Source organism: Pithys albifrons, chromosome 10 (genome assembly GCF_047495875.1).
Source record: "Pithys albifrons albifrons isolate INPA30051 chromosome 10, PitAlb_v1, whole genome shotgun sequence".
Taxonomy (NCBI): domain Eukaryota; kingdom Metazoa; phylum Chordata; class Aves; order Passeriformes; family Thamnophilidae; genus Pithys; species Pithys albifrons.
In genome coordinates, this window is record NC_092467.1 from 24556470 (window position 1) to 24583957 (window position 27488).

Here is a 27488-nt window from a genome sequence, read left to right on the forward strand (position 1 = left end):
CCCTTTCCCTTTCCCTTTCCCTTCCTCCTTTTCTCCTCTCCTCTCTCCTTCCTTCCCTCTCTCCCTCCCTCTCTGTTCCCTCTCCTTCCCTCCGCGGATTCCCGAGCGGTTCGATGCCGCTCGGCGCTCGCTTGGCCATGCCTGTTGCCGTGGGGCGGAGTCGGCCCGGCGCTTTTCCCGCCACGGGAGCGGGCGCGCGCTCCGTGCGGCGATGGTGGGTGTGGGGGGTGTGGGGAGGGGGCGCCGGGCCGGGCGGTGCGGCGGGGTCCGCCGGCTCCTCACTGTGTGTGTCCGTGTGTCTGTGTGTCCGTGTGTCTGTATGTATGTGTGCTGTGCCTCTGTTCCAGAGGAGGAGCCTGGCCCCCAGCCAGCTGGCCAAGAGGAAGGCGGGTGATGAAGAGGAGGAAGAGGAGGAAGGCTGGCACCCCCCAACGGTGAGCGAGGGGCCGCGGCGGGGATTGGGGGTGTGTGTGTTCTCTCGGCCCCGTGTGGCCCCGCAGCCATGGGCAGGGGGATACGGGGCGGTGGCTCACCCAACCCACGCCCTGGTGCCTGATCCTCCCCCTTCTGCGGATGAGGGCCCACGTTTATGTTGTTTTCGCCTCCTGTCCTAAAACTTTGTGCCTGGGCGCGTGGTTGGTAGAAGAGTTTCATTGTGTACAGATGATGTTCGTGGTTATGGAAAAACTGATCCCCAGGAGGGCCTCGTAGTGCTTTGTGAAAAAGTGGGTAACTGGGAAGAGGTCAGTGTTTAAGACAAAACAGAACTTTATGCCTTTTGTAACAGGACAAAGGAGGGTCAATTTCACTTATTATCTGTAAGACACATTTAAGACCTCGTTTAGCCATTTATAACATAGACACTAGTCCCAGCCCTAACCCTAGTTTACAATTGGGTTCTATGTCAGACACGTCAAAGAGTCTCACCTCATGTTCTTTCTATCAAATCCATTTTTCTATGCTAGCAGGTGGTTGAAACTATGTCTCAAGCTGAAGAGGACTGTGTAAATGGAGAAGCAGATCAATGACTTATTTTCTTGTCTTTCTAAGTGAAATGTAGGTTTCAGTGTGAGGCCTTTCAGCTGCATAACAACAGGTGCCATGGGAGCCTCTGGGGACTTGCATGTTCTGTGCTATTGACCCTTCCTTTTCTTAATTCTGCTTTTTGGGGGGGTGGCGGAAAAGGACAAAACTTTTACAGGTTGGCAAGTGGTAGTTGTTTTCTTAGGTAGGAGAATATTGTAAGCTTCACGTAGATTAAACTTTAGGGCACAGTGACCTTGGTGGTGCTGCTGGCTCTGTTACTTGGCAGTGGGGGGGAGTAATGGTTGTGTCTGCTCAGAGCTGCTTTGCTGCTTGGGTGATGGTCTGTGTGGTTTGGCGCTCGCTGAGCGTGACAGCGATGCATCTTCTGGTCTCACCAGATGCCCCTGAGTTCTTTTGTTACGATTCTGTTTTCCAGACTCGGAAGAGACAGAAGGCTGTCAGTGAGGCAGAGAGTGGGGAATGTTACAGGTCACCTTTCCGAAAACCCTTGGCTCAGCTGACCAACAGACCTCACTGCCTGGACAGCAGTCAGCACGTAAGTGGGTGTTGTGCTGGCACACCACAGCAGGTGCTCATCCATCAAGGATGTCCAAGTGCTTCCATGGCCCTGTTTCATCAGAGGTGTTATGAAAGTGACGCATGCACATGCAGAGTATTTAGAAGAGGTCTTGTGCCGGCTCCAACCATTTAATGTTGAAGGAGGTATGGTGGGGAAGCTTCCTGTAGTGGAAATCCTGAATGAGAGAGTTTTGTGGGGCCGGGGTGAAGGACACACTTTCCACCCACATGGGTCAAGTTCTCTCTGCTTGTCTGGTTCTCTCTGGGCTTCCACTGCTGGAGACCAGAAGCTGCACTGGCTGGTTGCTTGCTGATTCAGCTTAGATGTTCCTGCAATGGTAGCCCAGCTCTTTCACAGGAAATGAGTTGCCTGACTGAATTACCAAGGCAGGGGGAAGCTATAGCTTTTAAAGAAGTGAATAAAGCCAATGGATTTAGGAAGATGGGAGTTCAATTTCATGCATTAGAAAACCCAAGGAAAAATAGTTTTGAAAGGTAGAGTTGGTGGATGGAATTGTGCTGATTTTTTACTTCATCCTTTTGGATATTCTTGAAAATAGTTGAAGCTTGAATAGATTAAATAGAGGAACTCTGAGCACTTGGCAAAATTGAGTTCTTGAAAAATGTCCTAGACTTGCCTTCTTGAGCAATCTCTGATTTCAGACTTCTTAACTGTGTTTTCTTTCTGAATTCCTAGGAGGCTTTTATCCGCAGCATTTTGTCCAAACCCTTCAAAGTCCCCATTCCAAATTATAAAGGTAAGATGAGGAGGTTTAAGGATTGTCTGCGTTGGCTGACTCAGGTAAAACAAATGATGCTTAGACCTGTCAAATACATCTGCGGGGATTATTGTTATTTTTTGCACTGATGCATGTGTTCCAGAAATCCTGACTTAATTTTGAAAGAAAAATACTGGCATATTAGCAAAGTCTTCATATTTCTTACTAGTGTTTAGTTTGGATAATCCTACATTTCAGAATTGGATTTTGTAGTCTTACTGCTATGCATTTGATGTAGTGCCAGGAGATTTTACACTGTATTGCAAACACAAAAGCAAGATGAATTCCAAGCCACAAAGGTTTACCATTTAAATAATGATGCTAACAGACAGAAGGCTGAGGTGAAAAAGATCGTATGTGCCAGTTTTATTTCTGCATGACTTGGTGTGTTGAGCCTCAAGGTGATCTTCAAAACAAGATAGTTTTGAAGTTCAAAGCCTCAGCTGGTTTGAATCAGTGAAACACAAGATCATAGAAACAAATGGGCCTGTTTGTGTCCCCTGCTTGCCCTTCACCCTCCAGCTGAAAAACTCGAATGCAGATCAACCAGTTTCACTCAAACTTTAGTTATAAAAATATGTCTCTAAGCGGACACTGAATATGGAATGACAAGCCCCAAAAGAGTTTGGCAGAGTTAGCTTGTGGAAAAGCGGATTTGTCAGAAGGCTGAAACAGAACTATAACTGAAAGCTGCTTTCTCTGGCTGTTAATCTTCCTCTCTTTATTGGAAAGCGTGTTTGTTTCATATGCTCTTTACTTGGGGTGTGTGTGCTGCTGCCTCAGTTTCTGGTACACTCCTGTTTTGCAAGGAGCTTTTAGCAAGCAGTGGACAAAAAGACCCTGATTGAATCTTTTTCAAGCAAAATTGATCCTGGGAGCACAGTTGCCTGAGTTTTGGTGGGAAAAGGAATTTCTATATATGTTCTTTTTGTGTTAATCTCCATTCCAAAGCTGTGACCTCAAAATACAGTACTAGGAAAAGGGACTCATGCTTGGTTTTTGCTTTTCACGGAAATTAGTTCCAGGGTCAAATATCTACTATTGCTCATCAGAGAGAAAATAATAGTCTAGAGTAGGTAGTGGCACTATGATGCTAACTATGGTACTGTAGACTTCATCACTGTTGAAACATCAATTCCTGACCTTGCATCAGAGATATAACTCTGGGTTAGGTGATCCCAATAGAGGATTTGATCTAGTATATTTACTGTATGTGGGAGTGTATTGAGCTGCTGAGACACGTGTTCGGGAGCCCTGCATGGCTTTCAAAATACCAAAACCACCATAACTAAGTGGCAGTGCCTTGGCTCCCTCTTTGCTCCTTTGTTCTGTTCTTGCCTGCCGCAGAGCTTCCCACTGTGTGCTGGCAGAGTGCTGCCCTGCTTAGGTTTGCTGTCTGCACCAGTTGTGCGTACATCTCTGCTCCAACACCAAATTAATTACTGTTCCTAAAGATAATCCAGCTCTCCTTCAAGGCTCTGCTTTCTTCCAGGAAGATGTTCTTTGAGTTGTGCCTTTTGTTTGCTTTCAGGGCCCCTGGGCTTGCGTGCGCTGGGGATCAAACGGGCAGGACCGAGGAGTCCTCTACATGACCCCTTTGAGGAAGGAGCTCTGGTTCTATATGAGCCCCCGGTGCTGAGTGCCCATGACCAGCTGAAAATAGACAAGTGAGTCATTACCTGGCAGGAATGCTGCAGCTCTGACCTCCTCCTAGGTTTAGGTTCATGTGCTTTTCTCCCAAATGTCTTTGAGCTGGGGTCTGAACATCAAGGGTAGTTTGATTCCAAGTGTTCTGCCTCTGAATTGGTTCAGGTATGGAAACAATCAAAGAAAGAATGTACCCATGCCAGATTGCTGGTGTTAGACTGTTTTGTTTCCTATGCATCAGAAAGTTAAACCTGTTGCAAGGAATGAGCTTGCACGCATGGAGAAGCTGTTTGGCAAATCCTATGGCTTAGTTGTCAGTTAGGAAACAACAGCATCTAAGGACAAATGAAAGAAGATGACTGGCTGTCAAATATTAGGCTGCCTAATGGTCTTGAATCTGAAGTAGTTACTTTTGTGCTGCTGTTAAACTTAAAAGGGCTGTCAACTAGATTTTCATGGGCAGAGGAGTGGGTTTCTCTCTCCACTAATGCAGTTACAATATTGTTACTGAAACAAGAAAAATTGTAATAATGACTTTTTAACTGTGTCTCTAAACCATATTCTGCCCTCATTTTAACCACAGTCCACATCCATGGTTTCACCTGGTGGTTTAGATTGTGGATCAGGCCTCTATGACTTCATTCTCAAAACTGAATTAATCCATTTTTCACTTTCCCGTTGGCAGTTACTTCCCATGTGCCACAGGGGAGTCCTCAGTATGGCAGTGAGATTTAACAAAACCTAAACATATGCTGTGCTGAGTTCTTTCATCGCAGTCTTCTTCCTTCTTCCTCCTGCAGGGAAAAAGCACCTGTCCATGTTGTGGTGGATCCTGTCCTCAGCCGTGTTTTACGACCCCATCAGAGGGAAGTAAGTTTTCCATTGGGACCTGAGGGTGTGGCTGTAGGACTTTGTGCATTTCAAAAAGGTGCAGTTCCTCTGCTGGAATTGTAACAGGTCTGCATAGACCGCACAGACTCAGTCTAACAGACTGTTGCAAATGTGAATTGGAAAATTTCCTTAGATGCCTGAATGCTGCCCATATTCTCTGTCCCCTTTTTGAAGCAAAGAGTCAGGGCTGAAAGTCCTGCCTTTACCTACCTTGAAGCCTGGAGGTGGAGCTCTGCTGAGTGGAATTCAGTGTGGAAGATGAAGTGATACAGGTGCAATAAACTATGCTGCAGCCCAATCTTGAGTCAAGCAGAGCAGACTGTTCACTAGTGTTTTACTGGTCAGCAGAGTTGATTGGATCTGCAGTTCCTGAGCCAGGAAACACTGAAGTTGCTCTTTGTGGTACATTTACCAACACAGTGTGGAGTAGGTTCCTACTTCAGTGTGCTTTATTTGGAGGCTGGCCCTTGCTGGAGGCTGTCTCTGACTTACTCAGACTTGGAATTCAGCAGTGGAGAGTGCCAAAAGGTTTTTTAATGTCATAAATAAGTGCAACATCACAATATGGCAGCAGTGGGTACAAATCTCCAAATAGCTAATGTAGGTATCTGGACAGTTAGAAGTTCATTCCAGATGCAGTATATTATCATTTAAGCCTGGGGGCAGCACAGATGGAAGCTGTGATTGCTGAACTTGCAGACTGAGCAGGTCAAACTGGATATGTCCCTAAATGGCAGAACTTCAGATGGCTCTGAGAGTGCTGAAGGCTGCTCATAGCTTGTACTTTTATCTCAGAGCTGGTACTGAACCTGTGGCCCAGTGTAATGTTTGTCTCTGGCTACATAGCTGGAGGCACTCTGGTTTTGGATAAACTACTGCCTGCTCATGTTTTTGTCCAGTACTCTTGTGTCTTAGGCACACTGTTTTTTGGCAGATGCATATCTCTGGTGCAACAGTTTTTGTTCTAGTATGACTAATAAATCTCTGCCTGCTAAGATTCCTATACTGCTTAAGGCAGGTGATGCTCCTACACAGTTGTACAGTTCTGCTCCAGCTTTGTTGTGACTTTTGCCCAGATGCTGGGTCCACAGCCAAGTGCAGGCTTGTAGTTAATTGTGTATCTCATAATTGCTCAACTGGCTGAAATACTTTCCATTAACCTGTTGTTAAGGGCGTGAGAAAGAAAAGAACCTGAAAATGCAGGTTCCGTTTCCAGTCCTAAATAGTGGAATACAGAGGGATAAATCTGTGCCGGTGTGTTTAGGTTGTATCCCTCACTCCCTGCTCTGTTGATACAATGCAAGGAGCTTGTATGTTCCCAGCACAATGCCTTGGTTTTCTCTGACTCTTATCATCACATGGTAGAGGAACATTTTGCAGAGTCTGTCTCTTTTTTTTTTTTCTCCTCCTTTTATCTCTCTCTCTCAGTGATGTGTCAGAGCCTAATGCAGGGCTGAGCTCTTCTCCCACCATGTGACGTGGGTTATAACCTCAGCCCTGTGCCTTCTCTAAAACTAAATCTGCTTTGGACCTTGAGCCCCCAGGTGAGTCATTGTGCTTCTAGGCAGAAGTGATGAAGGCTGCTGAGAGTATTCTGGGAATTAATCAGGCAGCAGAAACAATTCTGCTCACTCTATGATTCTATGTTTTTAAAATTACCTAATTGGGTGTTGTTAAGCTGATTAACCCCTTTGAAATGATCAGTGCATGTTAGTTTATGGCCTGGGTGTGCCTAATGCAGCCAAGGCTAGAAATTTCTGGGAATTCATGTCAGGAAGCTAGTTCTAATTGTACAATTAAAATGTAGTAGATTTCCTGCATGTTATGAGGTACATGTTGGCACCAGTAATGTTGTTCCAAACCAGATGTGGCTGAATTTTAGTTGTGTCTCGACTGATTTCTCTCTGTCTCATTAGAGCACTGCATGTCCCCACGGATGTGTGTGCTTTACAGATTTGCTGTTTGTTGCAGTATCAGTCTTGTGCGTTGTGGTAATGAAGTTGTTCTGCTGATGTCCCCGTTCTGCTCTGAGAGAATTATTTTTTGGCAGGGAGTGAAATTCCTCTGGGACTGTGTGACGAGCCGGCGGATCCCTGGGAGTCATGGCTGTATCATGGCAGATGAAATGGGGCTGGGCAAAACTCTGCAGTGCATCACACTCATGTGGACACTTCTCCGGCAGAGTCCGGACTGCAAGCCTGAAATTGAGAAAGCTGTGGTGGTGTCTCCCTCCAGCCTGGTGAGAAACTGGTACAACGAAGTGGAGAAATGGCTGGGGGGAAGGATCCAACCACTGGCCATTGATGGAGGCTCCAAAGAAGAGATTGACCGGAAACTAGGTATGCAAATGTTTGCAAACTGTGCATTTGGCTGGTTTAGGTCATATCTTTCATTGGAAGAAGCCCACAGCTGCTGATGAGAACATCTGAGAGCTGTCACTAGAGCTCTGGAGACTTTACTCCCAAGTCTTCCCACTAACATGTTTAGATCAGACCCTTGCATGCTTAGTAATACTTGATCTTTTAGAATAATCCAAATCCAGTTGTGGTAAAGTTAGGGCAGTCCCAATGCCTCTTATTTTGCTCCAACCAGAAGGCAGGAAAGGAGGTGGGAGGGGGATGGAAATGGGAACAATGGGGGGAAAAGAGTATGGATGTACATGTCTGGAAGGCCTGCTGCAGAGTTGAAACAGGCAGGTTTTCCTGGATTTTTAAGGCAAAAGTTTTGAATTACTCATTTTCTGTTAGTTTTCCTTATCCTTCTTTTTTTTGCGTTCCATCTGCAGTTGGCTTTATGAACCAGCGTGGCCTGCGAGTGCCTTCACCCATCCTGATCATCTCCTATGAAACCTTTCGACTCCATGCGGAGGTGTTACAGAAGGGCAGTGTTGGGCTGGTCATATGTGATGAGGTACAGTGGCATCTTTAATGAGCATTTATTCCTGGTATTTTCTCAAGATATGGATCAAAATGGTTCTGCTTTCTTAAAAGGGAAGTGGGCGGAGGGAAACAAAGCTTTGCTATGGACAACACCCATTCTGGTGCTTGAGAGGCTCTTAATAACCAGATAAACCATACTGTGAGAGCCTGAAAAAGAAAGGGTGTCTTCATGAGCCAAGATATGAAGAAAATCCTGTTGATGGTAACTGTGGTCACTTTGTAGGTCCCTGGCAGGGTGGGGCCTGCTACTGGGGCCCTCTCAGTCTGAAATGCATAGCAGAAAGGAGGTGCACTGCTTCTCTGACTCTGTTGGGATGGTAGTAAGTGATCCTGGCCCTGGCTCACTGTTCTGGTTTTCATTTGGTTTTGTCTCTATTAAAGTGAGAAGTACTTTCTGTTTGGCCTGGCCTCATGCAGTTTTTAGCTTGGCTCTATATGGAGCAAGAGATTGGACTGGAGAATCGTGAGGTCTCTCCCAACCCAAATAGTTCTGTGATTCAGCTCTTGTGTGTAGTGTTGGCTGATATCCGCCATTTTATCTGGCTGTCTTATTCTGTGCCTGTGGTGCAGTTTGAAGAGCACTCTCATGGCAGAACCCTCTTTCTCTGTAGTCTCATATTTGGGGTAGAGGTAGGAGAGCTAGGTAAGGAGTTACCTTGTGCTGTTTGTTCAAGAAGAAACAGAGCTGGCTTGACTCCCAGTTCACCAACTGCTGGGTCAAACATTGGAAAGCCTGTGTTGTCAAGCTCTGCTTTCACATGTCCGAAACTGAGTTGTTTTTTCATTTATCGTTCTCTATTTATAGGCAGTGAGAGCCAGAGATGCTTTGAAGGACAAACTAAAACAAATGTCTTCTGACTCCTTGAAATGATCAAGCTGGGCCTTCAGTGCCTACTGAGGTGTGCACAACTGTCTGATGGAGGGGATTTGTTAAATAGCGGTGCCACCCAGTGGCGTGGCTTTGTATTTGCTAGAACAGTGCTGAGGAGCTCATAAAGAACAAACGTCCTCATGAGTGTAATTCCCGTACACCTTTTATGTACCAGGTCTCTGACTGCCCACACCTCTTAGTGCGCCTGGCATGGGACCAGCACATAGGGAGGCTGGGAGTGCATGTCCTTGGCCTTGTGTCTTCTGTATGTTCTAAGAAATACTTCTACTGTAATCTGGCACTTGTAACAAGCGTCTTATCACTTGTGCTTTGTTCTATATAGTACTCAGATGCTAATAAAGTTGCTTTTCCCAGGCATAAGAAATGGGGCCTCTATTCAGGTTACCCCTGTAAGAGATTCAGAACCTCTTTTTATTAGTGTGCAAAGGTCTGGCAGTCCTGGATATAGGTGGATTGAATGACTTGTTATCTTGACCTTAGGGGAAGCAATTTTACTGGTTCAGGGTCCAGTGCCTGCTGTTGTTGATAGCTGAAAACATCCTCATCTTTGAATAGGAAACAGTTCTTATACCCTGTGGTGCTTGTTATTTTCATGGTATGCCCTTTTGCCTTCGTGTGACTCAGATATTCCTGGTCTGGGAAGCTTGTTTCCTCACATAATGGCTTCAGGTTTTGCCACCAGATTCTTGCCCTCGAAAGAAGTCTGTTGCAATGCTTACTTCACTACCAGAAATGGGAAAAGTGGTGAGATACCTTGTGGGAAATACAGCATATATGTGTTGATGAGGCTCTCCAAGCTGCTTCCCAACAGGGCCATGGGATTTTTATCAGCTTCAATCCTTTTTTCTGTTTTTTAAAGGGGCATAGACTGAAGAACTCTGAAAACCAAACATACCAGGCTCTCAACAGCTTAAACACGCCTCGACGGGTCCTTATCTCGGGCACCCCCATTCAGAATGACCTGCTTGAGTATTTCAGCCTGGTGCACTTCGTCAATTCGGGCATCCTTGGTAAGAGGTGGATGTGTGAGGGAGGGCAAGTTGCTGGCCAGGCCTCCCCCAGCTGCCAATGCCAGTGAGAACAACAACCAAGACAGTGAGAGGAAAGATCATGGCAGGGAGCTTGGAACTAGATGATCTGTAAGGTCCCTTCCAACTCAAACCATTCTTTGATTCAATGAGACTTACTCTCAGTTTGTATCCAGAAAGTCTAGATCAGGGTTGCTGTTGTAGAGGCTGTGTATCATCCGAGCTCTGTTTCAAGAAGACTGTAATTTAAAGTACACCAGTCTAACAGGTATTTTGGAAGGGCAATCAATTCAAGTGAAATGAATATATGAACCTAAGTACTACATGACTGATCTTGAGTAGTTATAATGGTCAGCCAAAATGTCCACATAGGCTAGGAGTTTCTCTGACAGTAAGTCCTCGGAGATACCACAGGAGTTGCTGGGCAGGAAGATGCAGCTCATAATGGTACTTCCCACGCCACTCCCAGGCTATAGCAAATTCGGAAATTTAAGCCAGAAATGATGTCTTGAAAATGGAGCTAACTTCATCTGAGATAGAAAAGAGTCTATAAGAGAGTTACTGATTAGTGTGATTTTTCAGGATCAAACATTTTCTGCAGTTGCTGGGAGCAGACTGAAATCTTCTATCTCTGGCTTCTATGCTCTCCTTATGTCTGCAAGCTCTGTTTACATTTTAAAAGCAAAATAGTCTTTGCATCGTCTCCTGCATCACGGGGAGCAGTCTTCTTCTTTCCAGTGTGGAATTGCTTGTCTTTGTCAAGAGGTCATTTTCTTTCTGCCAAGGAATTAAAATAAACAAATCTGTAAATTATTTCTTTGTTGCTGTAACTCATCATCTGTGATTGTCTCAGGTTGTTTGGCATCGAGCCTAAGGGGCTTCTCATTAATTCCAGTGCATACACAACTCTAGTTAAACACAGTTCATCAGATTATTACTCAAAAGTAGCATATTTGGGCTATATCTTTCTCTGTTCAGCTGTTCTGCCCCCAGGAGTTCTCAGGGAAAGGATGGAATGGGGTGTAGGTGTTTTACATCTGCTTTGTGCATATGCTTCAATTTCAGGTAGTTATTACAGGGAGTCGATGTGATTTCACCCACATCCCCCTTGACCTGTACTTTGGGCAAGATAAGTCTCCCTGTACTTCCACTTTTTTCTTTCTGAGATGAGGGTAATAGTGGAACTACTGCAGTAAAGCTGCATGCATGCACTAGTCATTTTTCCCACTTTCAGCTTGTGACTAGTAATAAGCAACTGATTACAGATAATTTTGGAGTAGGCACATATAATGCCTGTGCTGTTGTTTCCAAGGACAAAATTTGGTAGTAAAAGTATAGCTGGAATGTGAACAGAAACACTCTGTGCCTAACTGTTGAAGTAAAATTGTATGACCTTTGACTGTGCATTGTTGGAGTACAAAATGGGTTTCTGTTGTACTGATTTGCCTACCTTGTTTGAATCTTTCCTGGCTAGAAAGAAAAGCAAATCATACGGGTGGGATGAGGGTTGGTTTTATTTGCTGGGCTTGATGCTTGGGGTGTGATAACTGGAGCTGTGGGATACTGATCAAAGGTTATTTGGTAGTAGTTGTCATCACCTTTTCACTTCTGTTTTGTACAGGTACTGCACAGGAGTTTAAAAGACATTTTGAAATGCCCATCTTGAAAGGCAGAGATGCGGATGCAAGTGAAGCTGAGAGACACAAGGGAGAAGAGAGGCTTAAAGAGCTGATCAGTATTGTGAACAGGTGAACTTCATCCTTCTTGTCTCTGCAGGGCTTTTGCATAAGCCCTGCTATCTTTTCAAATTACAGTTGTAGCTGTAATGAATTCTCTTGCCTGTTACATCTATGCAGCAAGTGATTGTGCAAGTATTTATTGCCTAAGAAATCTAAGTAACATGTAGCTTTAGTCTGAAAAACAGTACTGACATGGTACAGTCAGCTGCAGTCACCCCCATTATTTGACCCTCATTATTTGGCTCTTAGATTTCTGTTTTCTTCTGGGATCTGAATAATCAGGCAGCATCCACTTATTTGTGTTAACATAACTACAAGTGTAAGCTGGGCAGGCTTGAGATCTATCCAGCCCAGATCTTGAGTAGCAGGTGGAGTATAAGGAATGTCACTCAGTTGTGCTCCTGATTGCCCAAGTCACAAAAGAGTCCAGCTCACACTTTCATACTTGTGTTGGCTCCCTTGGGCTAATAGGACAGACTAGTGTCAGAGATGGGACTTCTGATCCCCAAGAAACACCTCTGTGATGTACAATGCTGTCTTACTTATCTTTGGTTGATTTTTGGCATTTGTTTAATCCTGTTTTCTCTTTATGAATACAATCATTTTTTTCACATCTGCTGGGAGTTGCTTGGCTCTAAGAACTCTCTCTGGAAAAAACTCTTCTGAATTTTCAGCATTGCTGATGTCTTCAGTTCTTTTTCTGTTGTCTTTTTTGTGTTTTGTTTAGTTTGGTTTGGTTTTAATCTGATCTTTTGCAACCATCACAAATACAATCCTGCAGTTCATAGTCAAGATAAATTGAATTACATACTAAGTGCAGTCTCTATAGAGACAGTCCTGACCTTCACTAAGATCAGGTTGCAGAAGCCTTAAGGAAAAGAAAAGGTTGGAAGGAGAGAGCTTATTCCTTCTTGAGGTGCATTTATTGCTTTATGTAGTTGAGGGAAAGGGTGTGTAGAAGAGTGTTCAGGAATGCTTGTGACTGGTTCTGTTTGTCCCTTCCTTCATTGTGCAACAGTCATGGTAAAGACTAAGAGGGAAGATGAAGCACGTAAGTAGTAGCAGAAGAATCTGATGAATTTGGTAGGAATTGCAAATGGGACAGTGATGCAAAGACATGTGGAATCGTAGGTGTAAGGCTAGAAGGGCCTGGAGAAGGCATCTTAGTCTGTGTTGCTGTCCTAAGGCAGAAGGTGTTAGGCCTAAACCATCTCTTACTTAACCCCCACCCAGCACTGAAGACCTTGCAATTCCCTAGGACACTTTTTCCAGGACATCACTGTCTTTGCAGTTAGAAAATGCTCTTAATGTGTAACATAAATCTTTCTTACTGGAGTTTAAGCCTATTATTTTTCATCCTACTGCTTATGGGTTTGGAGACCAGATTATTCCTTTATTTACCAGCCTTTGACAGATCTGGGGGCTGTCATACATCTCTGCTGTCTTTCTTGTGTAGGTTTTGTAACATATTTTTGATGTTTCCTGGCAGAACTGGGTTTCTGCGCCTCTTATTCTGGTTGCTCAGTTTAGCCCTTTTTCTAATTCATCCCACCTTTTTTTAAAGTGTGGCAGAAGTGCTCCATGGGGCATTTCCAGAGCCCTAAAGGATTTTGCTCTTTGCCGAAATACTGGTCCAGGCAATGAGTCCATCTTGCCTGAGGACGGCTACTGAGTGAGGAGCTGCCTGTGTGTACTTTGGGTTATACCCACACTGTGTGGTGGTTAATTCCTGTCCTTGTTTGCTGTCCATGCTACTGATCTGTTGTAGCTCAAATTGTGAATGCTGTTGGTATGTTGAGGAAGCAGAATTTCTTTTGTAAGTGACTGAGCTCTGTTAGGTGGAATCATGCCTAATCCCCCTAAATCTCATGAGCTGCATTTGGAAGCCTTGCAAAGACAGTGGGTTATATTGAGCTTTGTAACATGGCTTTATATGCATGGTGGATGTCTGGCCTTTGGCGTGTGTTGGACTGTCACAGACCTTCAGAGATAAGATATCAAAGGGACTGTGTTTTAACCACATGAGGAAAAATAGTGATAAAGAAGGGTTTTGATGTCATGCAAGCATCTGATGTTAATTTCCCTCCCTGCAGATGTTTAATTCGAAGAACTTCAGATATCCTGTCCAAATACCTGCCTGTGAAGATTGAGCAGGTGGTCTGCTGCAGGTACCAAAAAGCATATCCTGTGCCTGGGAAAATGGAGGAGCAACAGGAAGGACTAAAAAGTTGCAAAAAGCCCTTCAATTCTTGTGACTGTTTCCATCTAGGAATGATGCTGTAGCTAGCCATTGACAATCTGTTGGTTTTCCTCCTGAAACCTGGATGGACAACCCACAATTGGTGGTTCTACCAGCCAGCTGTTGTGCTCTGGTCATATGTACAGCAGAGGTCTGGGCCATGCAGAGCATCTACAAGCTTTTCTTCCAACTCTGGGCTGAGATAGCGATGCTCTACAACTTTGAAGGCTGTTTTAGGCTATCAATGCTGTAGCTAAAAAAATTGAGCTGAAAGGAACAGAAGTAGATGGAGCAGAATGGGCTTTGGTTTGGGTGCAGGCTGAGACTGTGAAGGTCTTGTTCTGTTTCAGACTGACACCTCTGCAGGCTGAGCTGTACAAAAACTTCTTGAAGCAAGCCAAGCCAGTGGAGGAGCTGAAAGAGGGCAAAATCAGTGTGTCATCTCTCTCTTCCATCACCTCCTTGAAGAAGCTATGTAATCGTGAGTTGCTCCACACAGGTTGTGTTTTTGGGTTTTGCACTGTTGGTGGGATTTTTTTGTGTCTCCCTTGTGTACTCCATAGTCTCTGAGCTCTGTTTATTCTCCAGACCCTGCTCTTATCCATGATAAGTGTGTAGAAGAGGAAGAAGGATTCATGGGAGCCCTGGACTTGTTCCCTGCTGGCTACAGCACCAAATCTGTGGAGCCCCAGCTTTCAGGTACTGTGCAACTCAACAGTACGTGTATGCTGACTAACACAGGCAACTCTGAGACTGTATTTATCATCTTATCAAGTGCCCCTCCAAGGTCTGGAGTTTGGAAACTTCTGCTCTAGCTTTTTCTTTCTTTCATTTTTGTCCAGGAAAGATGCTGGTTTTGGATTACATCCTTGCTGTCACCAAAAGCACCAGTAATGACAAGGTGGTTTTAGTGTCTAACTACACACAGACGCTGGATCTATTTGAAAAGCTCTGCAGGAGCAGAAGGTTTGTCTTCACTTCATTAATCCTGTGAGGCTGTACTTGCAGCCTATGCTGTCAAAGAACTGGCTATTTCTACACTTCCTATCAGTGATCACTTGTGATCTGTCTTTTACTTCAGGTGTTCCTGAATTAGAACTAATGTGAGTTGTGCTTTGTCTGCTGGGGTCACTCAGCAGAAAATCTCTGGCCCTCTGCAAAAGTTCCTAAAGCTCATTCCCTTGTTAACAAGGCTGGTTTTGAAAGGTTTTTCTTTTATAAGTAGGATGCTCTCAAGATGGCACTAGTCTGATTGTAGTAAATGCTGTTCTAGGTATTTATATGTTCGACTGGATGGCACCATGTCCATTAAAAAGAGAGCAAAGATTGTGGAACGATTCAACAACCCCTCGGTGAGTAGAACCTGTGATGTGTGAGCAGCTCCCCTGCCCTCTCTGAGTGTTGTGAGTGAAAACATGGCTGCCTCTGGGCCCTAATCCAAGCCTGCATTTTTCCAGAGCCCTGAGTTCATCTTCATGTTAAGCAGCAAAGCAGGTGGCTGTGGTTTGAACCTGATCGGGGCCAACAGGCTGGTTATGTTTGACCCTGACTGGAATCCAGCCAATGATGAGCAGGCCATGGCTCGCGTGTGGCGGGATGGCCAGAAGAAGATGTGCTACATCTATCGACTGCTTTCGGTGAGTCAAACTCCTCTCATCTCCTCAACATGGACTTCTGGGTGCCAGTCCAGACTGCAGCTGCTGCGATTTGGGCCAGGAGGGAAAGAACTCTATGTGTTGGTAACCAGAATTGATTGGAACTTAACTGCTTCCTACCCTTAGATGTGTTGCCATGGAAAACCATGAAGGTTCTAGCTGGAGGGTCATTACTGCAGCCCTTGGTTTCTATCACAGTGTCTGGCTTCTGAGAAACAGAAACAACTGTGGCTTTGCAGATAAGATGCTCTTTTGAAGTCATTTAGGCATCTGACTTCTTTAATTTAGTGGGATGTCTGATGCTGAAGTTGCTGTTTTTCAGGCTGCAGCCTGTTTTAGTTGGGTGTACGTGTACTTAAGAAACAGCAAGTACATGCCTGGAATTATAGCAGTGGTTGGGATGGGGCTGTCAGTTAGCAGGTGGGGTAGCTGCTCTGTAGTGGAAAACCATCAAGGAGAGTAGTCTTTTCAGGGTGCTGTAACACTTTGTTCAGCAGTGCCAGTAATGATCACTGCTCAGAAATGTCCCCTCTCTGTTCTTATTCACATTCACTTCTCATTAGTTTGGACTGTGGGTTTTTTTGTTTGTTTTGGTGGGTTTGTTGTTTTGGGTTTGGGGTTATTTATGTGGGTTTTGAGGTTTTGTGGGGGGTTTTTTTGTGTGTGTATGCTTGGGTTCCATCATCTATTATTAGTTTTACTTTAACAAACAGATGCTTTTTGCTCATCTCATACTTATGGAATTATACTCCTCTGACTTGGCTGCACTTAGAAGCAGGGAGCTTCTTTGCTTTTAGAACTAGGAAACCAGTCTGCAAAGCATGACTAATCACCTCCCTCCTTGCAAAACAGACATTTTGCTCTTAGATTTTTGCCTTCAAAATGTAACACGCTGGGCTTTCTACACATCTCTTTTAGAAGCAGTCATCTCCCTCCAGACAGGGTGTGATTGACCTGTGCGTGAATGAGCCAGCAAATACTTCTGATGCTCCTGCCACTCAGCGCTGTTGCTGTTTTTTGAGGAGGTTGTGTTTGGGATTTTTTTGTCAGGGAGCAGCTGACAAACCCACTGAATGGTCCTGACAGCTTAGTGCCATTTGACACTTCCCCAGTGTAGTGCTCCTTGAGCACTGGTGTCGCAACTGTGCTTCATCTGTAGACAGGGACCATAGAGGAGAAGATATTCCAGCGCCAGACCCACAAGAAGGCCCTCAGCAGCTGTGTGGTGGATGAAGAGCAGGATGTAGAAAGGCACTTTTCTCTTGGAGAGCTGAAGGAGCTCTTCACACTGAACGAGACCACCACCAGTGACACCCATGACAAGTGAGTACTCTGAATGGTGAATGGCTGGGATAGCAGAAGAACCACACCACAATTTGGTCTTGTGATTCAGGGGTTCCTCAGGGAGCAGAAGGAACCTCAGAGAGAGAGAGGGGAGAGAGGGCCTCAAGTGTCTCTGCTTCTAAGCTGTTAACTACCTGGAGATGAGCACTTCTTGCTGTCCTCTCTTTCTGTTTTCTTAGAAAAGCTGAGCTGGCTGGACAAGTGAGCAAACTTACTTTGTTGCTGCCTGTGTTTGGAGACTGAAATACTGCAACTAATGAAAAGAGAGAAACTGATCAGAGCTATTCAAATTGGTAGAGCCCAAGTTGGTCCTTCCTTGCCACTCTCTTCCAGGTGGTCTGTGAGCTCGAAGTGCTGAACTGCTTCCACTGTCAGGGATTCTCTGCTAAGAATTCATTAAGTCAAACCCAAGCGCTTTCCTGGGGACTAAAAGAACCTTCTTCTCTGTTGTCTGCCCTTCTCCCCCACCCCTGAGACCTGTGGTATTATAGCCACTGAAAAGAGGACAGGGAATGCAGGAAAAATGCTTCACTGTGAAAATTAAGATTCCTAGATCTGCCAAGAAGTGAAGAGGATTAGTTTTAAGCTGCCTCAAAGCGCTTAGCTCAGTGTCGGTATCCAATCTGCATGGCAATAGCCCTTGCTGGCAGGGCTGCTGCTGCTCTTTGTCTCCTTATGTGACAGCTTAGTAGGTAGGGCACCTCCAAAACAGCTCGAGCACAAGCTGGTGGCTGGGGTGGGAGCCAGGACGGAGCATTTTGGAGCATGGTGCGCTCTTTGGAATTCAGGAATCCTGATACGATACTAAGAAGGTATTAGCAGCAGTCACCCAAGAGCTGCTCTAAGCAACATCCCACACCTTTCAGGGGAAACCCCCTTGAACTTCCTTTGGGTCCTGCAGGACTATTCCCATGTGGTTAAACGGGAAGAGGGAGTGCTGGTGCTGCAGATGGGGCATTAATCCAAATGTTCCTGGTCTGCATTTTTAAACAACCCGTATGCTGAAGCAGCAGAGGAGCCTTGCACTGATCTTGCAATGACTCTGTTCCAGGATCAAGTGCCGTCGTTGTGTGAATGGCCACCAGGTACGGCCCCCTCCCGAAGGGTCTGACTGCACCTCAGACCTCTCCCAGTGGAACCACTGTGCTGATAAGCGGGGTCTGCAGGACTCCGTGCTGAAGGCTGCCTGGGATGCTGCTGTGACCTTCACTTTCCATCATCACTCCCATGAGGAGCAGCGAGGGATTCCCTAACAGATTACTGTCCCCTGTGGGGGCAAGGATAGACTGCTGTGGCAGCCTGCCCCACTTCAGTCCCTTTCAAGGAAAGGGGCAGTGGGTAACTGTGCCTGCTGGACTGTTGTGTGCCTGTGGTATAGCACAACAGTGTGGCTTCCAAGGAACTGGAAGACCTTTGGCAGTGTTCAATCTACTGCAACAGCAAGGAGTCTGTGGCTTTTTCTCTGCTGTTGTATTGTGTGCGTGAAAAACAGCTCCTTGGGAACTCAGAATAACAGGACCTTGCATGCTTGATCTGATTTAGCACTGGTTCTCCTGCTGTTGGTGTCTGTGCCTTTTACTCAGCCAGGTTTAAGCCTGGATTTTTATAGTGCTTGATGTGCAGGTGTGTTTGGTTTTGGTTTTTTTTTCACTTGACAGCTATGGCTTACAGCTGCTGATCAAAACTTGCAAGATCCGTTTCTGCTGTGAAATGTGACCCTTGTTGATTACTTGGAAACAAGAGGATTTGCACAATGGAAAAAAATTTTGGTTTGTATGTTGAACATCTGCCTGGAAAGGTCACGCAGCAGGCAGTAGAAAATCAGGCTCTAATATGGTAACTCCATTTCTAAATGAATTTGCTTTATTATGGGCAGAATCCCTTGATCTAGCAGAGTGTTTTAATTGAGATCACTTTACCAGCCAGTAATAAAATTCACACTTTGGTACATTATGGGTCTTAAATATATTTTTATTGTAAAAATGTTACAAAATACCAAACTATTCAAAACCTGTGTAAAATGGAAAAGAGCAACAGGATGGCAAATAAACAGCAAGCTACTTGGTACATAAAGTATTTTATTTTGGTATAAAGCAAAATTTTCCAAATGGAAAAGGTCAAGCCTGGGGACTTTGTCAAGTTTATTTTCTACTCCCTTTAAGTGGAGGAAGGAGTTCTTATTTCACAGAATGGCTGAAGTTAGAAGGGACCTCAGGTGATACTGTCCAACAGCCCTCCTCAAAAGCAAGGTCATCTAGAGCTGGTTGCCAAGGACCACAACCCAGTGTCTCTTGAGTCTCTCCCATGACAGATGGTTATTGATAAGACAACATGAAATGTGTCACAACACCCTGTGAAATAAATAACTGCAGAAATCTGAAGGAAGTCACAGAAGCCCCTTTGATATATGTCTCACTTAAAATACTCAAAGAAGATGGTAGTTAAATCACCTGGAAATACAGCTGTTGACCCACATGGTCTCGTGTGTCATTTCACTGTCATACCCCTTCAAATTAAAAGCAAAGTGACCAGAACAACTCTGTACAGCTTTAGGGGAAGAAACCCCTACCTGTGCTGTGAAATCAGTCTTCCTGGCCAAGGACAGAACTGCTTTAGTTCAAGCTGATTGGGTTTTCTCCTACTCCTGTGTCCATCACATGACACTGATGTAGTCAGCAAAAGCCTGGGAGGAGTCCCATGAGTCATTGACCACATTGCACACAGCTTTGAGACGTCGAAGTGCTTCTTGAGCTGTTTCTGCATCCTGGTCCAGCCAATTTTGGAAGAGGCGGAGGTGTGTGAATTGAATCTGTCCCCTTCTCTGCTGAATGTGGCCTTCCAGCTTCTTTGTGAACTCCAGGAGCCCATCAGGTTTGATGCAATTTGAGCTTTCCAGGGAAAGAAAGAAAAGAAAAATCATTAGGAGTCTAGGCTATACTTTGAGCAGTTTAAATGACCGTTCCTTCTGGTAACTGCCAGTGCAGGTACCTGAGGATGTTTCAAGGCAAAGTGTACCTTCAGCAGTACAAAGCATGACTGGTCTTAGTTTTTCATGAAAAACAAAATTGATGCATAGCAATATGAAGGGCTGGAAACTTTTTAAAACTAAGGTGGTAAGCACTGACAAACAAAACTCATTATCCTGACCTCCTTACTACTGACTTAAGCAGACCTAGATGTGGCCTTAAAATGTTCCTAGACCCAAGCTGCTGGCTACACAGTGCCAGGAGTACTTCACTCTCATAGCAGCTGTCAACTGTCTGGACCAAGGGGGCTGCCCCAACCTACAGGTCCCAGCACAAGCCTCAGCAGTAAGTGATGAATTCTCTCTTCCTTCTGAGAAACTCTGAAGAGCGTGTGTCAGGTCCTGGTGTTTCTAGCAGATTAAAAGGTCAATTCCCTTGCACAGATGTGTAAATAAGTATAAAGTTGCATGCTGGATTTAAATCTTGTCAGAGGCACAGTCACAATCAGGGTTCAAGACTGCTGAAGGAGTAGCCATGGTTAAATAAATTGTCAAGCCTGTGTCTCTGCAACCTGAGCCATTAGGATGTAAAGAAGGGGTGGGGGCACACTCAAGCGAAACAGTTGTTAGTACTGCAGAAATGCCACCCACCACGTACTTCATGAAGGTTACTGCCTATCTTTATGGGCATTCTGGCTCAAGAAGAGAGCAGCAGCTCAGACAGAAGACCAAAGATGAGGAAAGGAATGCAGAGAGATTGAAAGGATCTGACAGGGACAGTGACAGCATTCTCTCCACCCCCAGGGGCAGTGGGAACAGAGCTGTTCACACTGATGTCTAAGAATAGGCACATGTAGGGATGTTAAAGCTAACCTACAGCTTGGGGAGGGCCTGCAGCAGCCTCCCAAGGTAGCAACAAACCAAAGTGGCTTTAAGGTGGAGGCTGACTCATTTATAAAGGGAACAATGAGATGCCTCAGAGATGACAGAGGTCTCTGAGGTTGTATGTGCCCATTGCAGCACTAAGCTTTTCTTGGGCACACATTCCCTCAAGAAAGGAACAAAACTATGCCTAGCTTTTCCTGATGTCAGAACCCAGTTCAGCTGTCTCTTCTCAAGTAAGAAATTCAGTGCTTAGCGCAGCAGAATACCTGACATCCAGCTGGCAAAGAGAAGAGGAGGAATCTTCAGAGAAAATGTCTGCAAGGGCAACCAGCCTGTGATTCCCTAATAAAAGGGGAGAAATGTCACCGTTAGATGCCAACTGGGAACTGTCTTTAAATTTTAAACAGCCATGGGGCAGTGCAGAAAGGAGGCTGTAAGCATGTGCAGGCAGCACAAAGGGCCCATGTCTGCACCCTATGTGTCCCCTTAAGTGGCCTGAAGTGAGTTTAACCCCTCTGAGCACAGAGCATTCAAGGCAACAAAACCATTTGCTGATAAGGCAGTTTGTTTCACTGGAAAAATCTTAGTTTTGTTTGAGAAGTCCATATGCAGCTTTGTTTTAGAAAATAAGTGTATGCAATGCAGATTATGTCAAGCTTCCCTGTTTTATTTCATTAGAAGAAAAAAAAGCAGTATTCTGGATTCACCTGAAATTAATTTCTCAAACATTTCTACTTGGACTGTGATCTAAAAGGCCTATAATTTCTGGAAATTCAGTTCTACTTAGACACAAACTTCTCCCTTTCTTGTTCCCATCCCTCCAGTAGCTGCCAACAGCTGTCAAGACACAAAATGCCCAAACTTGGGCAAAATCTGCACCTCTGAATGAGGCAGAACAGATGCTGCTGGATCTGTTCCTGTTAAAGAGCCTGAAGAAGATCAGTGATAAGTCAGATCTGGAGACCTGCTGATACTTGCTTTTGCTGCAGAGAAAGCAACCATAATGCCCACACAGCACTTGGGCCCTTGGTACATTGCTGAACACAACTGAAATTGTGCCTTTAAAAAATGGACTTCATGCTCCTTATCTTGTGAACTAAATCCACGCTGTTCCTCCATGTGGTAATTTCAGCACTGCAGTCCCCAGCTGTCAATGGGCCTGACTCCAGCCCTGAAGTTACCTCCAAGAGAGCCGGTCTAAGGCCCCACAGTACGCACCAAGGCGATTCCCAGGCAGTTTGAGGCTCTTCAGGGATGAATTCCTTTTCACTGTATTGATTATTTCTGACAAAAACTCAGCAGTAGAGTTTTCGAACAGCCGGCAGAAGGAAAATGTGATTTCTGTGGAAGAAATGGATTGACAGTACATGTGAGTACTCTCTGTGCCTTGTTAGTCCACGATTATATTCTGCAGACAGCTCCAGTTCCTAATCCATATGGAGTAACAAAGCTCCCCCAGCAGTGGATTGCATATAACAGCACTTCTGCACTGTCAGGAAGAGCGCTGAGATCACACTCAGGGAAGTGGCTTTGCCAGCTGACCCAGTTAAAGGCTGATGTGCTCTGCGGGTTAAAAATCTTTGTTTTATAGCCAAGACTACAGACTCTTCTCTGCAATATACGTCAGCTTTGCAGTTCCTCCTCTCTGCCCTGCTGGCACAAAGAACCAGGCATGTTCCCACTCTGCCAACAGCTACAGATCTGCTCCAGGGACTGTGACATCTGGCTAAACCTTACACATCCAAAGATCACCTCTTAAATGTCAGCCAGCTGAAAGCAGCCACCAGCAGCATCTTTTCAAGCAACAGCACCCAGGAGTTTGCTGTACCTTGCAGGACAGGATCCTGAAGCAAAAGCAGAACTTCTGTCCGGTGCTCAGCCAGGTTCACATCATGAAAACTCAGTTTCTTCAAATTTGGGGTACACTCTAAAAGGAAAACAAGTTCTTGGGTAAAGCACTGTACACTCCCGACCCAGCTACCAGCTAACACCCAGAAACTGAGTTGGACTGAAGGTAATTTGTGCTGGATTGTGGGTAAGTAAAAAGGAACCATCCTGCTGTGCAGGCTCATCCACATACTCAGCACAGAATGCAGATGGCTGACACTCATTCCCTTTTCTCAGGAGACTTCAAGACTGTCCAACTGAAGGAAGCTATGCTTTGTGTGCCCCAGAGATGCTTCCCAAGGGTTAGCAGAGTACCTCTGAGCGCCTCCAAAAGGAGCCCGAGCTCCTGAGAGCATGGCAGTGTGGCACTGTCGAGAGACAACTGCTGGAGGGACTTGGATGCCTTGAGCACTGGCAGCAGGAATGTGGTGTGCAGTGGTTCCCTGGGGAATCGGATCTCCAGCTGCTCCAGGGAGCTTTCTAACGGAAAAAAAACAAGGAACAATAAAAGAGTTCGGCCTGGACTGCCCATCTTCAATGTAGCTGGTCCTACAACAAGCAGGAAGCGTGTATGCCTAACACTTTTAGGTTGGTAGAAATTGCCTATACAACATGTCCTGCCCCACAGAGCTCTGTGGCAACTCAGACCTATGGTAATGTCACTCACTAATCACAGGCTGATTCCAGGACTCCTGCCACACCACAGGGCAACCAACTTCTACTGGGCTCTGGCAGTGAAACAAAGCTTGAGAAAAAGTCACCCTTTATGCACAAACCAGTGAGTGTCTCCCCAGAGCACAGCTCTTTGCTGACCCCACTGCAGACCGCTCAGGCTTTGCTCACTGCTTTTCTGGCCATTCAAGGGCTAACTGATAAGGGTGATGGGAGACCTGTGAGCTGAGCACACACTGCTATAGCTCCCAGGCTATAATCCAAAGGCTTCAGCAGTGTTTTGCCATCACCTTTGGTACCGTTAAGATCAAGGGTTACCTTCTTTCTGCTTAAGGGTCTGTCCAAGGCTTGGAGCCTCACAGTCAATGGCATGGACAAAATGGAAGCTCCCAATCAATTTACAGATCTGGTGGGATATGCTCCCCATGGACAGTCAGAGCTAGCAGGTTATAACTGGCCCTGTACACAGCTGATGTTGCAGCAGGCTGGCATACAGCAATAAAATGTACTCTCCAAGACTCAGGCTCCACAGAGCATCTCACAGACTGGAAGTGACAAACTGCAACATCTAAATGAGAAAGGTGAGGTTGTAATTGGCTAATAACACAGCACTGTAATAGTGTAGAATGAAGCATGTGCCAAGCTTTTACAGCCCTATCTGCCAGCCAAGTCCTGGTCATCGCTTAGAATGATGATTCCTACCTGGGATTTCTACGTCACTGCAACTTGGATCCCCCTCTTGCCTCTTCCCCTCCAGTTGGTTTTTGAGGTCAAAGCTGACCGAGAGCGTGTGGAGCCGTGGAAAGGCGCTCAGGATGCTGCAAACGAGCTCCATGCAAGGCATGTGGGAGAAGACGTCACTCACGCGCAGCACACGGAGGTGGCAGTCAGGGTGGCGGGAGAGGGCCCGGAGCCCAGAGAGGATGCAGCAGATGTTGGCATCCAGGCCTGGAACAGCATTGGTACAGAATGGTGTGTTAGCTGTGTCCATGCTGGACACAATGGCCACACAACCCAAGTCAAAGGCTAAACTCACAGACTGCTTTATCCACACGTCCTTAAGCTACACTGTATGTGAGAGATGGAGATCTAGCTCTTCCCTTCACCCTCTCTGAAGGGCATTTAAGAAAAAAGCCAGGGGGAGTTCTGGAGCAGAAAGGTCCCATTCTCTCCCTCAAACAAGTCCTCACACTCATTAAACAACTCTCCCGATGCCCTTCTCAAGATGAGCCACCAATACTCTTACGATGCCCCTCCCAGTAAAAACAAAACCAGGGTAAATCCAAGCAGTAAGACCATTAGAGCAGGGCTGGAAGGAAGCACCCTGTTCACAGCACTGACCATTATATGACAGAACCAAGCTTTCTAAAGTCACCCAGGAGCTCAGCAGGTTACTCAGAGTCCAACATGTCTCCCCAGTCAAAGGAATGGAGAACAATTCCAGGGTGGACACACTTCGGAAGCGGTGAGCAGCTTTTGGAGAAAAGATCCCAGTGTGTCCTCCTCTTTTCTTACAGCCAGCATGGCCAGTGCATGGAGATCCAAGGGAGGAACTAGTCCAGTTCTCCGTGTTTTCTCCCTCTGTGGTGCTGGTTTTGTCAAGTAGCTCTGAATTACCCTCTCTAGCAACAGTAAAAACAAAATCATACAGGTCTTCTGAGTCAGGACAGGGTCCCCTGCTCCGTCTGAGGCAGCGACGTTTCCTCCCCACTGCAGGTTTCAGCCATCTGTGTGTCTTTCGAAGAACAGGGTGATGAGACAGCTGTCCTGAGCCACAGCAAGGGGAAGATCCCCCCTGATTACTGGTGTGGTCACAGGGCTCCTTGCTGCTTGCTTGGGGAGAACTTCTCAGGCTGGAGAGGACAGAGTTCAAGTGAGCATCAGCCTCCTCTGGAGCCTCAGGGAATCCATTCTGGTTCTCACCATCATTCCCCTCCCTCTCAGTGTCACAGCCCCTCTCTGCTTGCTCCTGTGCTGACTCCTGGATTGGGGCTTTGTCCTGCTCTCTGCAAAGGCCACATGGGCTGCCATGATACGCAAGGGCATTTCCTGAGCGCCAAAACCCAGCACTCATACTCAAAATGAGAACAAGAAGAACCGTGTCAGGGATAGGCCAGGAATACATGGACACCTGGCTGACAGAGCCATGGTGAATCAGCCGGTGGAGGAGCAAAACCAGTGAACGCCTGATGGACTGGTCGGAGGAGAGGAGGTGCTGGAACTTCAGGATGCGCAGGGAGACAGCCAAGTTTTCCAGCACTTTGTGGTTGTGTTCAGCAGTGAGCTCCACAGCACCCTGCAGCATGTTGCAGAGGGTGAGCTGGGAAACATGCGGGGAGCTGTGGAGCAGAGGCGAAAAATGATGGTCGTTGAGGCGCCAGTCAGAGGAAACGTCCAAGACACCATGAAGGACATTGGAGAAGAACGTTTCAAGAAACTTCTTCCTCCAACAGGTTATATTCTGCAATTGAGCAACAGAGCATATGAACAGAAAGTCAGCATTTTTCTTGTTCTTTTTAAGTTAAATTATTGCTGTCTACTAACCTGGTAAATGTGGTGCCCAAAAAACCCTCCTGCTACCTCCACTGAGACCACCTTTCTAGTTCTCAGCATCCTTCCTCACTGTATCCTTGAAAACCTGAGTTTACTCTCACTGCTCTCTTCATTCTGCTTCTGACCCAATTTAAATATATTCAGTGATTTGAAGCTGAGCTATGATTTTGCCCATTAGCAATTTGTCCATGTGTCATCAGCAATTTTCTTCCTGAGCATCTACTTACAGGCTGTCATTAATCTGTTTGTTAACAATTCTTTTATGATGATCAATCAGTGAAGCTGCTTCAGTTTTCCTACATAAAAGTGTTCTGCAAACTCACCGTCTTCTGTATTTTCCTGATGCTTTCTAAGACATCAGCACATGTTTTTGCCAGCCTAGGTGTAAGCATGATGTAAGGTACTGGTTTTATCTTCTGTTTCACTGAGAATCTCTGAAGACAGAATTTATTATTTTGGCAAACTTGCTGTTGAGAGATGAAGGGTGTGGCTGCACACTACACTGCCTTCTATGACCCCTGTTTCCCCAATGTTTGGGCTACCAGGGTCCAGAGCTCCATGAACACTTAGAAAAAAGCGCCAGCAATCATTCCAAGGTGTCCAGAAACAAGCCTCACAAAAAAATGGCAGAAATGGGGCACCTGTTGTGCCACTGCTCCCACCTCAGCATTTCTCACCTCTGAGTTGGGTGGCCTGGTTTTCATCACATCATCCCACAGCTGGCGCCAGATGGGCTGTGTCGAGAGGCCTGGAAGGAAAAATCATCAAAGGGGTGCATTCACCCTTTCCCCGTCCCAGTGCTCTACCCTGGGGCTCACCAAGGTGCTGGGACCACAGACCCAGACCCTGTGGCACAAGCACAGGCAGGGGGAAAACCACTGCTTTTGAAAGGGCACGAGTTTAAAGTGGCAGGTTTGTTGGACCTCAAAAGGAGCTAAGTTACAGCAGGGCCCGCAGCGTGGGAACCCTCTCTGGGTGCGGGATGGGGCACGAGGGTTTGGATGCAAGGGAGTGTCCCAGCCCCTGTGCTGGGACTGCGCTCTGGGGTATCCTCCCTCCATACAGGGGTCACTCCTCTAGCTGGGGGCTCCCATTTCCAGCGTGGGGAGATTCCTCTGTCCAGCTGAGGGTCCCTCTGGCGTGGAGGCATTTCCGCAGCCTCTCAGCCCATCACTTTGGGGGGCCCATCCCTCCCGGACGGGGTCCCCTCCCCGGGGTCCGTCGCCGTCCCGAGCGGTGTCACCTGCTCTCCGCGCGGCGTCCTCGGCCCGCTCGAGGCGGAATATGGTGAGAAGAGGCAGAAGGCCCCGCAGGAGGTGCCCGGGCAGCGCTACGGAGAGGGAGAGGGCGGCAGGGTGCGGGCAGGCCCGGGCCCCGCGTCCCGCCGCCCCGTGCCGCCCGCGCCTTACCCCAGACGTCCCGCTCCAGTGCGCCCATGCTGCGGCTCACGGCGGCCGCGCTCAGCGCGAACAGGCTCCGCGGCCGTTCCGCCGCCATCACCGCCCCGGCCCCCGCGGCCCGCCCCGCCCGCGCGGGCGCCGCCATTTTGGGGGGCGGCGGGAGAGCGCGGCCATGTTGGGAAGGTCGTATGGGGCGGCGGAGCCGGCCGGGGCGGCGGCGGCCAAGTCAAGGCGGCTCCGAGGCAGCGAGCCCCAGAAAGGAGAGATGAAGGAGTTCGGGAGCGCAGAAATGGCCGTGCTGGCGCGGTCACGGGCGCGGCCTCCGGCGGCGGCCATGCTGGGAAGGGCCACCCCGCGGGGGAAGCCCC

General features: G+C 46.6%; 2 protein-coding genes across 4 annotated transcripts; one reads left to right on the forward strand and one right to left on the reverse strand.

Moving 5' to 3' along the window:
* Nucleotides 1–89: 89 nt before the first annotated feature.
* RAD54L (RAD54 like) lies at nt 90–19198 on the forward strand. 3 transcript variants are annotated; one of them, XM_071565878.1, is made up of 18 exons: nt 90–214; nt 348–434; nt 1463–1582; nt 2303–2363; nt 3916–4051; nt 4832–4901; nt 6973–7261; nt 7708–7832; nt 9613–9763; nt 11403–11529; nt 13614–13688; nt 14110–14240; nt 14348–14458; nt 14602–14725; nt 15033–15111; nt 15217–15396; nt 16574–16737; nt 17810–19198. In XM_071565878.1, exons 1-18 carry the CDS (start codon nt 212–214, stop codon nt 18009–18011), a joined length of 2235 nt encoding a protein of 744 aa, XP_071421979.1. In that variant the 5' UTR covers nt 90–211; the 3' UTR covers nt 18012–19198. The 3 variants fall into 3 exon arrangements, with proteins under 3 accessions (XP_071421979.1, XP_071421977.1, XP_071421980.1); XM_071565876.1 differs by lacking the exon at nt 90–214 and having other exon boundaries at nt 257–434; XM_071565879.1 differs by lacking the exons at nt 90–214; nt 348–434; nt 1463–1582; ... (1 more) ...; nt 3916–4051; nt 4832–4901 and adding an exon at nt 5817–6466 and having other exon boundaries at nt 17810–19196.
* On the reverse strand, nt 18692–27481 carry LRRC41 (leucine rich repeat containing 41). Its single transcript, XM_071565875.1, has 10 exons — nt 27130–27481; nt 26964–27050; nt 26398–26468; nt 24509–25628; nt 23870–24115; nt 22811–22975; nt 22437–22535; nt 21827–21949; nt 20875–20950; nt 18692–19646 (listed from the first exon to the last, which is right to left on the reverse strand). The coding sequence occupies exons 1-10, from the start codon at nt 27263–27265 to the stop codon at nt 19412–19414; spliced, it is 2358 nt and encodes a 785-aa protein (XP_071421976.1). The 5' UTR covers nt 27266–27481; the 3' UTR covers nt 18692–19411.
* Nucleotides 27482–27488: the final 7 nt, after the last annotated feature.

Excerpts from the sequence above, each read along its gene's own strand:
- RAD54L (XM_071565876.1), top strand. The coding sequence starts at position 324 with ATGTGTGCTGTGCCTCTGTTCCAGAGGAGGAGCCTGGCCCCCAGCCAG. Across the intron at positions 435-1,462 it reads AAGGCTGGCACCCCCCAACG|ACTCGGAAGAGACAGAAGGC; the intron begins GTGAGCGAGGGG and ends TCTGTTTTCCAG. Across the intron at positions 16,738-17,809 it reads ACCAGTGACACCCATGACAA|GATCAAGTGCCGTCGTTGTG; the intron begins GTGAGTACTCTG and ends ACTCTGTTCCAG.
- LRRC41 (XM_071565875.1), bottom strand. The coding sequence starts at position 27,265 with ATGGCGGCGCCCGCGCGGGCGGGGCGGGCCGCGGGGGCCGGGGCGGTG. Across the intron at positions 22,536-22,810 it reads CCTTTTGGAGGCGCTCAGAG|AGTGTACCCCAAATTTGAAG; the intron begins GTACTCTGCTAA and ends TTTTCCTTTTAG. Across the intron at positions 19,647-20,874 it reads CTTTGCCAGCTGGATGTCAG|CTCAAATTGCATCAAACCTG; the intron begins GTATTCTGCTGC and ends TTCCCTGGAAAG.